This window comes from Chelon labrosus, assembly GCF_963514085.1.
Source record: "Chelon labrosus genome assembly, chromosome: 14".
Classification (NCBI taxonomy): Eukaryota; Metazoa; Chordata; class Actinopteri; order Mugiliformes; family Mugilidae; genus Chelon; species Chelon labrosus.
This window is the reverse complement of record NC_140347.1, coordinates 24,837,566-24,851,956: the sequence shown is the minus strand read 5'-3', so window position 1 is coordinate 24,851,956 and position 14,391 is coordinate 24,837,566. Positions and strand designations below refer to the sequence as shown.

The window sequence follows — 14,391 nt, the reverse complement described above, 5'->3', positions numbered from 1 at the left end:
CGATGGCTGTAAAAATGAAAGGTGCCGCGCGCGACACAAGAACAACCCGCAACACGACAGGATGGGCTGTCCATAAGAGAACCACCAGCGGAACAAGTATCTCTAATGTGTACATTTCACGGGTGGCCAAAACAATGAGATCCTTTCAGCTGCAAAATTATGGGAAGTTCAAACACACTACCATACTTTTTATCTGAAGAGTTCAGGCACCGTTTTAGAGAAACGTCTTCTATGCCTGTATGTAAAATGCACAACAGATTGCACAACAATTCCGAACTGTTTCAACAAAATCCACAGCATCTTTATTCAAATAGTAAAGTACACTCACATACTCTTGACGTAGTGTTCATATGTACCAGGAGTTAAGAGGGACGGTCTTTTTAGTATCTCAAAATCTTGGATGAAAATATCAACCACACATGTAACTACATCCTAATGCTTAAAAAATATCAGCATATTTATGATGACACATGAAACACTGCAATTTAACTGCCATAGAAGTATTACTTTAATAGTACCGTAACATACAAAACTGTGAACCTCTGTGACAGACTAATTCCAACAATGACCGGTGAACACCATTTCAGTTTTAATGGAGTAACATGAGGCCTGTGTCCATGTTCCGATGTAACATTTGTTCCAATCACATCAACTCCAGTCCTGTGATAAATGGACCAGGCTAATGAACCACAGGGGATACTGATGGAAGACATTTACCGTCACTGCTCAGCGGCAGAATCCCTGATGCTTTTTGTTTCTCCTATAGGTTTAAAAAAAAAAAATGCGATGCCAGAGCACTCTATGGATTATGGAAGCGATTGACTGATCGCGATTAACCTGTAATCTCCCCTTTGTCTGTACAGGAAATGAGCAGGAGAGAACATGTACTAAGTACAACAAACCAATGAAGAGACTCACAGCAACAGTCACGGAAATACTCCCGGTTATGTTTGTCGGCTCTATAGGAGGCGTAAATTGTGTTTGTGCAGCAGAAGAGTCCAAGATGTTCACAGTTCAAACAACTCCCAACTAATAAATCCCAGTGTGTATATTTCTCAGCAGAAACGTAACCGTTTCTCCCCCAATCGCCCCTTAGTTGTCTTCTTGTAAGGCATGTAAGAAGTCACTGAAGGTTATGATGGATGCACTGCGAGTTCAGCTTAGCGTCCCATGGTTGGCATGGTAACAGCCGGGCTCGTCAGTGTGGCATCCTCAGCCTTCCACTGAGATGTCACAGTCTTGATCTGAGTGTAGAACTGGATGCCCTGGTGGTGAAGAGATAAAAGATGCGTCAGCAAACCCCCTTTCAAAATAGTGAAAGTGTCTGCAGTTTTTTTTTGTTTTTTTTCCCCCCTCATGACTCAGAGTATCCTGAGATCCAAGTCATCACAGTACTTTTATTTACCTGCTTGCCATAGAAGTTGGTATCTCCTCTGAATGAACCTCTGGAGCCAGTGAAGGAGAACATGGGAAGGGGGACAGGGATGGGTACATTCACGCCAATCTGTACAAACATATACACATTATTATTATTATTATTACTGACTGATGTTTAGAAGTCAGGATCAATATACTTACATGTTACAGACAATTAATACACACATATATAAAATAAACCTCTGAATTACTGTTAAAAATTGCAAAATCTTGGATAAATATAAATCTTAGCTGGATTAAGAATGTATGTTCTTTCTAGAGTCTCCTACTAGGATTTACAGCTCTGGAAGGATTTATTTATTTTTTTTAAATTTTATTGATCTTCTAGCAAAGACTGTGCACTCGTTTCTCCCTTTGTTTCACCCACACTGTTGTTCTTGGTTGGATTATGGAGGTCCTGAGAAAACAAAAAGGACCAGCTTTCTATTATCACCAACCATCATCCACAATATGGCTTCTGCCACGTTAAGGCACAAGTTCTGGGATTGACCAATGCCTGCTATGTATTTGCAGGTAATATCGGACACAATTCCAGGTTGGCAACGTACCACTGACTTCACTTCAATAAATATTCCAGCATCACATGAACCCTGTCTTTCCGATTGATCTTTCTAAAACAGTGCACTTCCCACATAAACCTCAAATCAAAATCTCTCACAGGTGACTCGCTGAGCATCAAACAGCACCGAAAGGTGATGAGTCAGGATGTACCCGGTTTGAAAGTCACATCTTCAACAGACCAAAAATGTTTTCCGTAAACATTTCTCACCTGGCCGACGTCCACCTCATGTGTGTATTTGCGTGCTGTGGCTCCGTTGGTGGTAAAGATGGCGGTGCCGTTGCCGTAAGGGTTTCCGTTGATTAAAGAAATGGCTTCGTCAAGACTCTCGGCCTCCAGGACAACGAGCACCGGTCCGAAGATCTCCTCCCGGTAACACGTCATGTCCGGCTGGAAGGAACAGCACAGTGTGATTGGAGCAGAGTTACCTCCATCACTTAATGATTCCTCCAGGAGTTTTAGTTTTGGATATTGTCAACAGGACACAAAGTACCAGTAGCTTTGTGTTAGAGAAGACAAAGAAAAAGTGCTATCAATGCATTTTGTAATACTTTCTACTTTAAGAAGCACAATGTCTAACACTCAACACAGGGGAGAATGTCACCCTGAGAAGGCAGCATGCCATTAGCTGATGGATTTATAGGTTGGGAGTGTTGTCTATGTCTGTAGATAAGTGTGCAGAAGGAAATTAGCAAGTTCATAAATTTCTCTGGAACGTAACATTTTTGGTCTTAATTGCTAAAATGTGCTTAGCAAGTGGACAATTATAAACTTCTGTGGACACAGTCAAGTAGCCAAGGAAATGCAGCATGCTGAATATGAGATTTAAATTACAAAAAGCTCCAACCAAGACACCAAATTGACTGAATATAATTAATTGATAATTACTTCACCTATGAAAAAAGCCCTGCAGAAAACAAGTTAATATCCTTTCTATTTGGAGCCCCCTTGAAGGACACTGAGCTCTGGAAGAAAATTGTACATTTATTTGATCAAAAGACTTTAAAAACGGTCTCACGTATATCTGAAAAAGAGTGGGTATGTGTTCCACACAAATTAAAAGTCTTAGCTCACCGTAACATTGCCTAAGATGGTGGGTCCTACAAAATTGCCGTTTTCATATCCCTTGACATTAACACTTCTCCCATCCAGTAGCAGCTTGGCGCCTTCATCCACCCCACTCTGGATCAGTGACTCTACCCTGGCCTTGGCTTCAGGAGAGATCAGGGGACCCACATCTGCACCGGGCTGATCGCCTTAAGGACAAAATTTCATGTCACATTTAATATTAAAATGCCTAAGAAATGATACCAATTGAAATGTTTATCAAAAACATTTTATGTTGACACAGTAGCAAAAGGAGTCACCTGCGTTAACGCGTAGAGATTTGGAGCGTTCCACCAGCTCTGGGAGCCACTCGCGGGACTCCCCGACAAAAATAGCAGTGGAGAGAGCCATGCAGCGCTGGCCAGCTGCTCCGAAGGCAGCACCCACCAGCTGGTTGATGGTGTTCTCTTTGTTGGCATCAGGCATCACCACACCATGGTTCTTGGCACCCTAAACATAAAAAATGTAGGACATGCCTCTGTAGGATTTCTCCAATAGACTGCAGGACATCAAACGGAGGAGGCACAGTGCTAATCATATTTGTCACTGATCGACAGCTCAGCACTGAACCGCTGTCTTGGCAACAACGGCTGCAAGTACTCCGCACCATATATTTTCATTATAACAATACGAACACATTTTCAATATGTGGGTTATTATAGAAAATACTGAGTTCCCACATGTAAGTGCACTTACATGTAAGTTCCCACATGTAAATGCAGTACATTTGTTCTGTTATAATACCATGTTGGATTGCACTCTCTTGCCGTTCTTGGAGCCTCGTTCGTAGATGTACTCTCCAGCCTGGTTGGATCCCACAAAGCTGATTGCTTTAATGGCTGGATGGTCACAGATGAAGTTCACCGCTACACAAACAAATAAAAAAAACAAACAAACATGTAAATCCTTTCTTTCTCTATGTGCCACCCCCTCAAGGCATGATATAAGAGCAAGGCTGATACAGAGACTGAAACCTGCTCTAAATGCCTGCAACTCACTTCTAGACATAGGCAGCACAAATGATGGAAATTGTCTATCTACACAGTTCCAGTGGGCACACGATTTGTGTTTTAGACATTTCCCCATTGTTTATCACACATAGATAATGTGTGCTTTGAATAAACAGGGAGTCACACACTTACCTGCGTGTTGGCCGTGGATGATGTTGATTGTACCGTCTGGCGCCCCGGAATCCTGGAGCAATTTGGCCAGAAGCATGGTGCAGCCCGGGACGCGCTCAGAGGGCTTCATGAGGTAGGTGTTGCCGCACACCATCCCGATGGGGAACATCCACAGAGGGATCATGGCAGGGAAGTTGAAAGGGGCGATGCCAGCGCACACACCGATGGGCAGGCGGTACGTGTAAGTGTCCATGTCCTTGGTGATGGAGGGTAAGGTTTCCCCCAGCATGAGCGACGTGATGCTGCAGGCGTGCTCCACCACCTCTGAGGGGTGAAGACAAAAACGATTAAGCCAATGAAAACACACAGTGATAAACATATCTGCAAAAGATGCATCCCTGAAACGTAACAGTAAAATATAATGAGATGATATAGTGTCTAAATTACAGTGCATTAGCAAATTTGCACTGCAGCCTCAAACCCCTCTGGTTTTATTATAAGTAAACGGTTGTAAAACTTTTTGACAACTTCAAGCACCATTAATCCCAGCACTGTAGGAAATCAGTAAAGCTGGCAGCACACCTGCAGACGTCGCCTGTCTTTCAGCTGATAATGGAAAAGTTAGCAAGCCAGAATAATTTGGGCACCCTCGAACTGGGATCGGTACCAGCCACTAAAAGTGAAAATTCTTTGCCAGCTCCTTCTTGTAATAACAACCAAAATATAATCGTATATTAATACAATCTTCTATTTGAGAGAGCACGCAGCTTTTAATTTTTCAACAAGTGTCAGAGGAACTGCATAATTATCTTTATGCTGAATGCAACGAGAAGACTGCAAAGTGCTTTAAACAGGGCAGAAAAAAATAACCTATGGAGATACATAGGAGGTAGTAGCATTAGGACTGAATACTTTAATGCCACAGGAATACTTCAGACGCCACTTTACATCTTGATATGCCAATGTGGCTAAAAGAGTGCTAAATTTAAAAGTCAAATTTACTTTTGCAAGGAATGTCTGGTTACACAAATAACAGACCTATCAAACTTTCATGCAGGCATCAACATCCACAAGTTATGGCAGGATTAGGATTAGGATGCTATGGCATGAGCAACAGTTTCAAACATGGGGATCTTTTCTCTGCTATACAGTCAGGGGCACTCTAATCCAATCAGGATATTAAAAACCAACAGCGCAACTAGAAGTCAAGCCAAAGCGTTACTTACGCAGTCCTCTAAATACATCGCCCTCTGCATCGGCGAGCGTTTTCCCCTGCTCCAGGGTGATTATTTTAGCCAGCTCTTTCTGAAATATTAGAGGGATAAACAGGGATCAGAACAAGATCAGTCATTAACAGTGACCGGCTTGTGATCGGCTTCCTTACAATGTTGTCCTTGATGAGCTGCTGGTAGCGCAGGAAGACCTGCTGCCTGCTGAGGATGGAGGTCTCGGACCAGGAGTGGAAGGCTCTGGAGCAGGAGTCCACCGCTGCCAGCATCTCCTCCTGAGTGGCTTTGGGAACACGTCCCACCACTTCATTAGTGGCCTGAGGAGAAACAAACAGTCCATACAGACAAGTTGACTGAGAGCAGGGGAAGCCATTACTTCGTATTACTGCGTGTACATTATTTCATCAATATTAATAACTGAATATTTGTTTTCAACCCTTTACGGGTTTTAGCTTTTATGTGATCAAAGTAGATGGAAATATCCGCACGCTATAATCACCCATCACTGCCATGTTAGAGAGCTTGTGCTCGACCAGGCTGGACTTTCAGAGGATATAAAACATGAAGGGCTGTCTCACTGTACAAATTGGGCTATTAGCAATTGGCATATCAAGACGTATTTCCCCTTGCCACTGTCACGAGAAACTGCTGCTAAATTACACCGGTTATTTGCAGCCAGATCGTGTTACACCAACCTCTGTCCAGCCGGCTGGGTATAGGTCATCGATGAACACTTACCGGGTTGTGAATGTCAAGCCATTCGGATGTGTTGGACTCAACAAACTTGCCGTCGATGAACAGCTTGGTGGTGGGCTAGAGGATCACAGAAGCATATGGTTTAATCTCATCCGGCCTGATTACATCACTACTAAGTTCACTGAGGACATGTATCAATCATCACCACATGCACAGCGTCTTTTTAAAGCATCATCACATAACTCCTACTGATTCTAAGCAGGTTTGCCTGATTGCGATACTGACTGAACAATCTACTAAAAAGGAAAACTGCTAATCAATGATAGATGGATAACGCTTTGTTGCAGTGTACAGAGGAACCAAAAGAGATACAAATACGTATGAATTTCATGTAAAAACTGTTTGCTGTAGTGTTGCGGATCGTTGCTGAAATATTGACGTTTCCCATCCCAACGCTTCTCCGCTAAGATTGAATCCAGCATTAAAAGATCAATATCAAAACTTTGTATTTTATCATCAGAGGGGAGCACAAAAGTAAAGCTGTTGCCATGAGGATCTAGTCTAAATAATACCCAGTTGACAGGAAATACTTTCATTTTTCCTGCAGCTGTATAAATAAAAGCACGAGCCACTGAGTTCACTCTCGATGGGCGACACAGACTTCAATCGATGGCTACGTTTACATTCACGAAAACAGTTCGGTTTTTGCTCGAATTCCAAAAAAAAGTTTACTTGGATAATGAAATGAATACCCCATAAATAATACCGTTTGAACATACCAACGTCTCCCTTTCTTTCCTACGGCCTGCAAAAGCCGGTGTTTCAACTTTAGCGCACATCTAGAAATCTGTTGGTATCCAAGCCTTTTGTAATGTTTAAAGCAAGTGTGTTCCGACCACAAATATGGGCTTTGCTTTTGGGAAACCTTGTTAGTTACATTTGGAAAAAGGCCTAATTCAGAATATCCCAACCAAGTAAGCTGTTCAAATGCCCAGGATCCAATTTAGAGTATTGTTATATCTGGAATAATAGTGGAATATTAGTGTGCATGTAAATATACTGACTGAGTCCTTTGGCAGTGGCAAGCAATATCCATGCATTGAGAGAAAGTGTGTAACTATGGCAACGTTCATCACCGATTGTGGTAATGTTCATCCAGGATTCAGTTGGTGTGTTGATGTTCAAGCAGTTTCCCACATTCTTAAAACCACAGAACAGATATAACAGGTTTAACAACAAACCAACACTGCAATAAATAGCTAAGTAAAGATCAAGGCTACAACTTCTGAGTGCAGTTTAAAGTGAGTTTGTCACTGGAATCACCTCACGACAATTCAATAAACATGTCTAAGTTGTATTATTATTTTCCAAAGCCTGTAATGCTGAAATGTCAGTTTCACAGCCAGCAATCTTTGTCAGTCAGGACACTTGTGCATCCTTTTTACAGTAAATGATTTATTCAACCGGCAGCAAACTTTACCCTGCTGAATGTCCTATTAATAGCAGCCAGCGCTGACTGACTCCGTTTCATTTGTTCTGTCTGACAGCTGACAGACTGGCTCATTTAAATATTCATTATGGCATTTATTTATTTATTTCATCATTTATATCACTGGCATTTTCATTCTAAATTGAATAACATGACATCCCAGATAAAACAGCAACTCATGTCAATTCCTCTCTTCTTCTACTTTAGCAAGTGTATTTCAGAGGCTGCATATGCCGTTAAAGCTATAAATAAGATCTAGCATATAGCGCCGTGTACAGACACACAGGACAGTCAAACAGTTTTTCCTGCGCATTTACATGGTTTATAGATGTATCAGATGACACACAGGTAATGAGTAAGGCTGTCAATGGTTTAAAGCTAGCTGACATCACTGATGACGTCAAGTTGCATGGAATACGTTGACGCACGCAATGTTTACTGAAAAAGGTCTTATCCAAACAACAAAAGGAAATTCATTAAACTGTGGCCCAGGTGCTTGAAAGATGCTCGTCATTAATGGTTTTCTCTTGTAAAGGGCAGTAATACGACCAAAAACTAAATATCACTAAAATTACAAAACAAGGAAAGAAAAAAAAAAAAAAAGCAATAGCAAGCTTACTAAAATATAAATTGCTCCCTACTGGAGCTGAGCCACTGAGTATATGGAATATTATAATGAATTTAGTCAGATTTTTGGTTGAGAGACGTCGTTATCAGTTATTTTTGAGAAAGGAGCTCAACAGAGACTCGAGAGCAGACGCTAATTGGATGCTAATCATTAGCATGGCAGCACTGCTTTCCAGTTTATTTATATGTCGTAAATAAGCAGAGAGCAGAGAGTTTCTGCACATATAGACCTATAAAAACATAACAATGTAAATTCCCATTTACATTATGCTCCAAGAAACCTTTAGCCGTGGTTAGCATCTGCGCGATGCTTGGGGTATTTTTATACACAGTTTACATGTTCATGTTATGTGATAAAACCGCTGCACTTGCAAGTACAATCAAGAATTCCAATGTGCCTGGACTGTTGGTTTATGCACAAATGTCCAAATAAAGAACCTTGAACCTTGGATAGGTTATTAAAGTTAAATCGTATGTAGGCTAATTAATGACAAAATGTAGTAAAAAATTTATACGCCTTATTATCTAATTACATGGAATGAATCTGAACTTCTGTGATGAATAGTATCATTTGGGTACAAGTTGAAATGGGTTCTTCATTCAAAGATTCAAGAAATGACGCTTTGTGAATAGTCAGCTACGCGGAAGTGTAGACACCGTGATGCGCTTTGAAAGCAGACAACAAACAAACAAGTACTGTCCACATCGTGGAAAGATGTATCAGTCGTTGCCAAATTTCTTCATGTCTTGCAGAAAGACATTGGCATTATTTAAAGAGGCCGAGGGGACGCCCGATGAGGACATAGTTGCCCCGTCTCCTCATTCCCAACTCCTTCAACCATGCTTTCAGGGTTCCGAGGGACATGTCAATGTCATAATGGCATATCAAGAATGACATTATATGTATGTCCTTTTTCAAAATATTCCTCTATTAATTCCATCTCGTCCTCCATTCTTTCCAACGTGTTTTAAAACTCGTGAACAGACACAGCGGAGTAGAAACAGGAAATAACGTTACACTATCGGGTTCTGTCCTATCAGAAACAGGAAATGTTGTCCCTACCCTTTCCGTAATCTGAAATGTCATCGTGTTTTGTGAAATGTCGTCGTGTTTTGACCTTCAGGGCCACCACAGTATACTTCGTTTAACTGCCCTCCACAGGGTAAAAGTATTCACTACGACCGCACTTCAGATTCTGCTTGTTTTCCACCACATTACTGCTCCTTTGATCACTTCCCGATTTCCCAAACGATGTTTTAGGCTGAGGTCATAATAAAAGAACGCGTGTGCGTTAATCAGTCTCAAGGAACTTTGCCTTAAATTTGATTGCGCTTGTAATGTGCTAAAACTGAACAATTTGAAGTCCTTCAGTTGACTGTAGAAGATGAAAGGTGAGCTTCATTATAGCATATAACAAGATATTTTTTGCATTTCTCAAAAGCAACAACACTTTAATTAATTGGGTACCGCCTACTTTATATTTCCAGAATACATTAATCTTTTGTACATAAGTACCTGTATCAGTATTGGCAGTAGGCAGTATTTTGCTTTCCCCACGTCCCCATGTCTGATGGCAAATATTTATAGGTCAAAATACATTCAGCAATACATTTCTTCTTATGAATGTATGTACGGTGTCCTTGAGTGCCAAGAAAGGCGCCTTTAAATAAAATGCATTATTATTATTATTATTATTAAAAAGACTTTCCAAAGCAATCGGAACATAAATTTGGAGTTTCAAGGCACATCAAAGTGAATTATGCAAGCGTCTTATATTTATTTTTATAAAACTAATTCTTGTCTAAGAACAAGGTAGGCTACTGATTTGTCATTATGGGGTAGTGTAGGGGTCTTAACAATTAACTTATCAAGCAGTCAGTCACAAGTTGATCTCTTACCACCGAGGAGGAGTAGCACATGCGACCCAGCTGAAGGGGGGCCTGCAAGAAATGAAACACCAGAGTATTAATCGTCTTAAATTCATGTTTAACTCATGGTCCAAACAGTATCTAATGAATGAGCCACGTGGGCATGCTCCACTGACATGTTATTCCTGTTCACAGAATGCAAACAATGGGATACCTTCCCTACCTTACCCTAAACTTAAACTACCACTAAATATTAAATGTGTGCAAAAGGAGGAGTGGGCGGTGTGCAACGTGTGTGTGTGTAAGCAGTGACTTTGTTAGCTAACAGCTCACGTTGTTAGCCGTTTTGAGTTGCATAAGCATCAAGGAAAAACCAACAGTTCTGCAAAAGGCAAGCACGAATCGACATTACCTTATTGTTTACAAGGGAACGGAGGAGAATTGCTGCCATTGTGGAGTGTCGAGTGCCTTTTACCAGCTCCGAAGCCCTTCAACCGACCCACAAAACGTCAGTGGTGCAGAAAACTTCAGCTATCAGGAATGCTCCAAGAGGACAGAGCGACGGGATGCGACGCTGCGCTTTTATCAGATTTACAACAAACAGCGGCGGGGATTTCCCCAACGAGCAGAGAAGCAGATGATTTGTTGATCTACGAAAGCTGCGCGTCAGTTCATTCACTGTGTCCGTCAAGTGTAGGCGGGGCAATCCTCTTCCAATAACCAATCATTCAGCGCGAAACGCCAGCCGCCCTAAATTACTAGATGCTGATTGGCTGCTGCGAGCAACACAAACCTAAGCTGTCTCGTCGCTTGATTGACAATTTAAAGAAAACATTTCGCTCATTTCGATGTTAAAAAACTCCACAACTTGCCATTTGCACTTGCGGAAACTTTTTTTTTTTTTTTTTTTTTTTTTTTTTAATGCAGAGTTTATACATTTGCCGTGGAAATACATGGTAACGTGTTGTGGCGGGTAACTGTTTCTATGGCAACACGCTTTCAGGCAACATGGAGTTCCTACACTGGGATTGTTATGATGTTGCAAGATGGATTGACTCTTTAGGATTTCCGCAATACAAAGTAGGTTAAGACTGAAAACAGCCAGGATATAACACTGATAAATGTCTCAGCCTTCAAGATCACATTTCACTTCCTGACTTGATTATTTATCTCTGTTGCAGGCATGTTTCACCGAGAACTGCATCACTGGAAGGAAGCTTATTTATGTAAATTGCATCTACCTGCCAAGGCTGGGGATCACAGACTTTAAAGACATGCAGGTATTAAGAAGAGACAGAAACTGTACTTTTTGAAGTGGCCAATTTATTTTTGGAGGCCTGTTTACCTATCAAGTACGTTTGAAAAGACTGCGTGATGAAGTTGCTTTAATTTATTTACAGTCTGACAATTGATTTAATAGCTCTTTGAGTGGCTAGTCTGAAAAATACAACACATTTTGCCGCACATCACTTAAGGCATCACTTTGGTCCAACTGCGGTAATCTGTGAAGGTAATTATCAGTTGTTTTGGCAGTTCATGGGAGGCACATTAACTGATTGAGTGATACATAAAAGGCGCAACAACAAATAATAACAGTAATTTGTGTCTTCAGTTGTACTGCAAGTCTCTTAATGGACTGTATTCACCAGAAAACCGATGCCTTTATACTACATCCTGTTCAGCATTTGTACTTTCTCTTTGAACAGTATGACACCCTATTAAAGTTGTGCTGTAACCGAGCATCACTGCCAGCACACTCCTAAGATCAGCTCAATCACGTGTATTATTTTGCTGTTTACCGTTGCAGTGACTGTTTTTCTTATTCGCTCCTGAAGTTACAAGTAAATAGGCTAAAACAGCCTTTATGTTTTCAACTCTGCTTTACTGTGAAGCATCAAACTCAACTCATGGTGACTGTAAAACTAATAACGAAGGATCTTGAGAGAGAAAAACTCAGTAATGATTTAGTCTGTATTTGTTTTTGCTTTAATCTAAAATCCCTTTGATACATTTGTTTATGGGAGTGTAACGCTGCAAAAACTTTCCTCCAACGAAGCAAGAGCTCCTTTACAGATTAGATACTCCCACTACCTAATTAGATAAAGTTAGATAATACATCCTGCTTTATCAAAGGGCTCAACCCTGCTGCTCTCCCCTGCAGGTCATCTCTGCTTGTGTGCGCGAGCTGCTGGGAATCACCGAGACCCTGTGGAGTCGCAGCATCGCTGACCCTCGGCGGGACAGCGTGGCCCTGTTCCTGGAGCAAAAGTGCCGGACCGGTGAGCGGGCGGATAGCCTCACCTACCAGCGCTTCCTGGATGACGTGCGTCTCTGAGAGGCGATGTAAATTTCAGCAGTAAAGGAGCGCAACAAAAGCCAAGGCATGTCAGTGTCATTTAGTATCACCAACTGTCAGCTCGTGATGACTCCGCTGAGACACTCACAGTGGGTCACATGCAGGCTTTGGCATTAACACTTCCCACCAGCAAAATCCTAGTATATATATATTTTTTCCAATCATTTATTCCACTAGGCTTTCTGCTGGCTGCCAACACGTGTTCATTCTGAAACTTATCTGAAATTAATAGCTGTAAATCTACAAAGAGAGTGAATCGTCAAAGACTGAGCGCAAACACTCGTTCATACATGTACATCAGTTTGTGCCGACACAAGTGCTATGATCAACAATTCGAAGAGCTCTTGCTCAGTTCTGGATAACTATGAAGGCTTTAACCACTTAGGCTTTTCATATTGATCTCAAGTGGATGTGTTGTAACTGCATGGAGCTATTGATCTGGTGGAGAAATCCTCGGGGCAGTTCTGTGGATGACAACAAACACCTATTTCCAGGTGCCAGGAGGCCCAGAAGGAGCACAGGTCAGTGTTCCTAAGAATAGAAAAAAATACCCCATGTGCAATACTGCACTCCTGTACTGTAACAGAGTTGTGCACATACTTTGCCAACTTGCACAAAAGGCCGTAAGATTATTGCATCAGATAGTGATGGGTCCGGTGCCAAGCAGACCCACAGGGAGTCAGGCCTTTCTGTTTTAGCCAACTCAACACTTTCTTGCCAATAATCTATGCAATACATGCAGAAAAGCTCTGCTATAGGCTGCTATATTTGGCTTCACCCAGACCTGATGTACTGAACAGCAAAGGTTTTTATCCAAGGCATGGATTTTCTATATCAGCCTTGTTTGAGTTGTTGCCTAACTCCTTCTCATCCCGTTAAATCTAACCTTCCCTTTGTCTCTAATTGAATTGAATTCTCAGAGATTATTATAGGTCTACTGCATTTTCTTGCAGTGGAGTTCAATCTACATGAATAAATTATGATGCCTGCCTGTGAGATAGGCTGGGAGGCACTGCATCTGTCTATGCACACAAATGGTCTCTGTGCAACTCAGAGCGCACCGATTACCATTCCGAGCACAGCACCTCTGGTCAGAAATGGAGCCGGGTCGGTGGCTGACAGTGGTCCGGGGGCAGGAGGGGGGGATATATTATGGCAGCAACCTTTCAGTCAATCTGGATTAACTCACACTGAGCCTTGTGTCGCCGGCAAAACCCCGTAAAAGCGATGCGAACATCTGGCCGGATTCAGCACAGCACCAGTCACTCGGCAGCGCTGTAGATATTAAAGCAGCCCGTCGCTACAAAGGCGTTTTCTCTTCTGGAGGTGCATACAGGCGGATGCGCAGTAGATGCGATCGCACAGCTGCAGAGTCCAAGCCACACCGGGACCCTTCAGGTTTGCCATTTTTATTTCTAACAAAAGGGGACGTCTTGCAAACATTTCACTGGCGTGAAAAAGGATCGCAGAGGAGTCGTCCTTTCTCTGCTGGTTATGGATTTCTTGAAGGGCATCGCCGGTTTCGCAGGCCGTCACATGTTATAGGAGTCGAGACGCGTGTTTCGGGACACCTGAATTATCTCCAAGAGGCACCGTCGGTCCCATTTTTTAATCAAGCCGCTCTCAGTATGCTCTCATCACTCCTGGTAGGAAATCAGCTCAATCCCACCCTCCTCTGACTCGGCTTGATGTTCCATCTGCAAGGTAAATTCAATGATTTATAGGCTGCAATTGCTGTGAATTGCACCCTCTGAACTATTCAAGGGGGAGGGAAGCTGTCTTTCAAGAGGCAAAAATATTGACTTGAAGTAGTTCTCCCAGGACCCATCTGAATGGGCTCAGATTTTTCTCTTGTGACAGGGGTTGTGGCTGGATAACCCACCAGCCCAGGACCTGCACCG

The 14,391-nt window shown here is 42.1% G+C and overlaps 1 protein-coding gene across 1 annotated transcript; it reads right to left on the bottom strand.

The window, feature by feature from the left end:
• Positions 1 to 274: 274 nt before the first annotated feature.
• On the bottom strand, positions 275 to 10,676 carry LOC311499020 (methylmalonate-semialdehyde/malonate-semialdehyde dehydrogenase [acylating], mitochondrial-like). The gene is made up of 12 exons (XM_084559840.1): positions 10,547 to 10,676; positions 10,165 to 10,206; positions 6,192 to 6,266; positions 5,609 to 5,770; positions 5,451 to 5,529; positions 4,246 to 4,548; positions 3,848 to 3,969; positions 3,364 to 3,553; positions 3,071 to 3,252; positions 2,207 to 2,386; positions 1,406 to 1,504; positions 275 to 1,265 (listed from the first exon to the last, which is right to left on the bottom strand). The coding sequence occupies exons 1-12, from the start codon at positions 10,583 to 10,585 to the stop codon at positions 1,161 to 1,163; spliced, it is 1,578 nt and encodes a 525-aa protein (XP_084415966.1). The 5' UTR covers positions 10,586 to 10,676; the 3' UTR covers positions 275 to 1,160.
• Between the last annotated feature and the right edge of the window lie 3,715 nt (positions 10,677 to 14,391).

Excerpts from the sequence above, each read along its gene's own strand:
- LOC311499020 (XM_084559840.1), bottom strand. The coding sequence starts at position 10,585 with ATGGCAGCAATTCTCCTCCGTTCCCTTGTAAACAATAAG. Across the intron at positions 5,530-5,608 it reads AGCTCATCAAGGACAACATT|AAAGAGCTGGCTAAAATAAT; the intron begins GTAAGGAAGCCG and ends CTAATATTTCAG. Across the intron at positions 2,387-3,070 it reads CCATCTTAGGCAATGTTACG|CCGGACATGACGTGTTACCG; the intron begins GTGAGCTAAGAC and ends TGTTCCTTCCAG.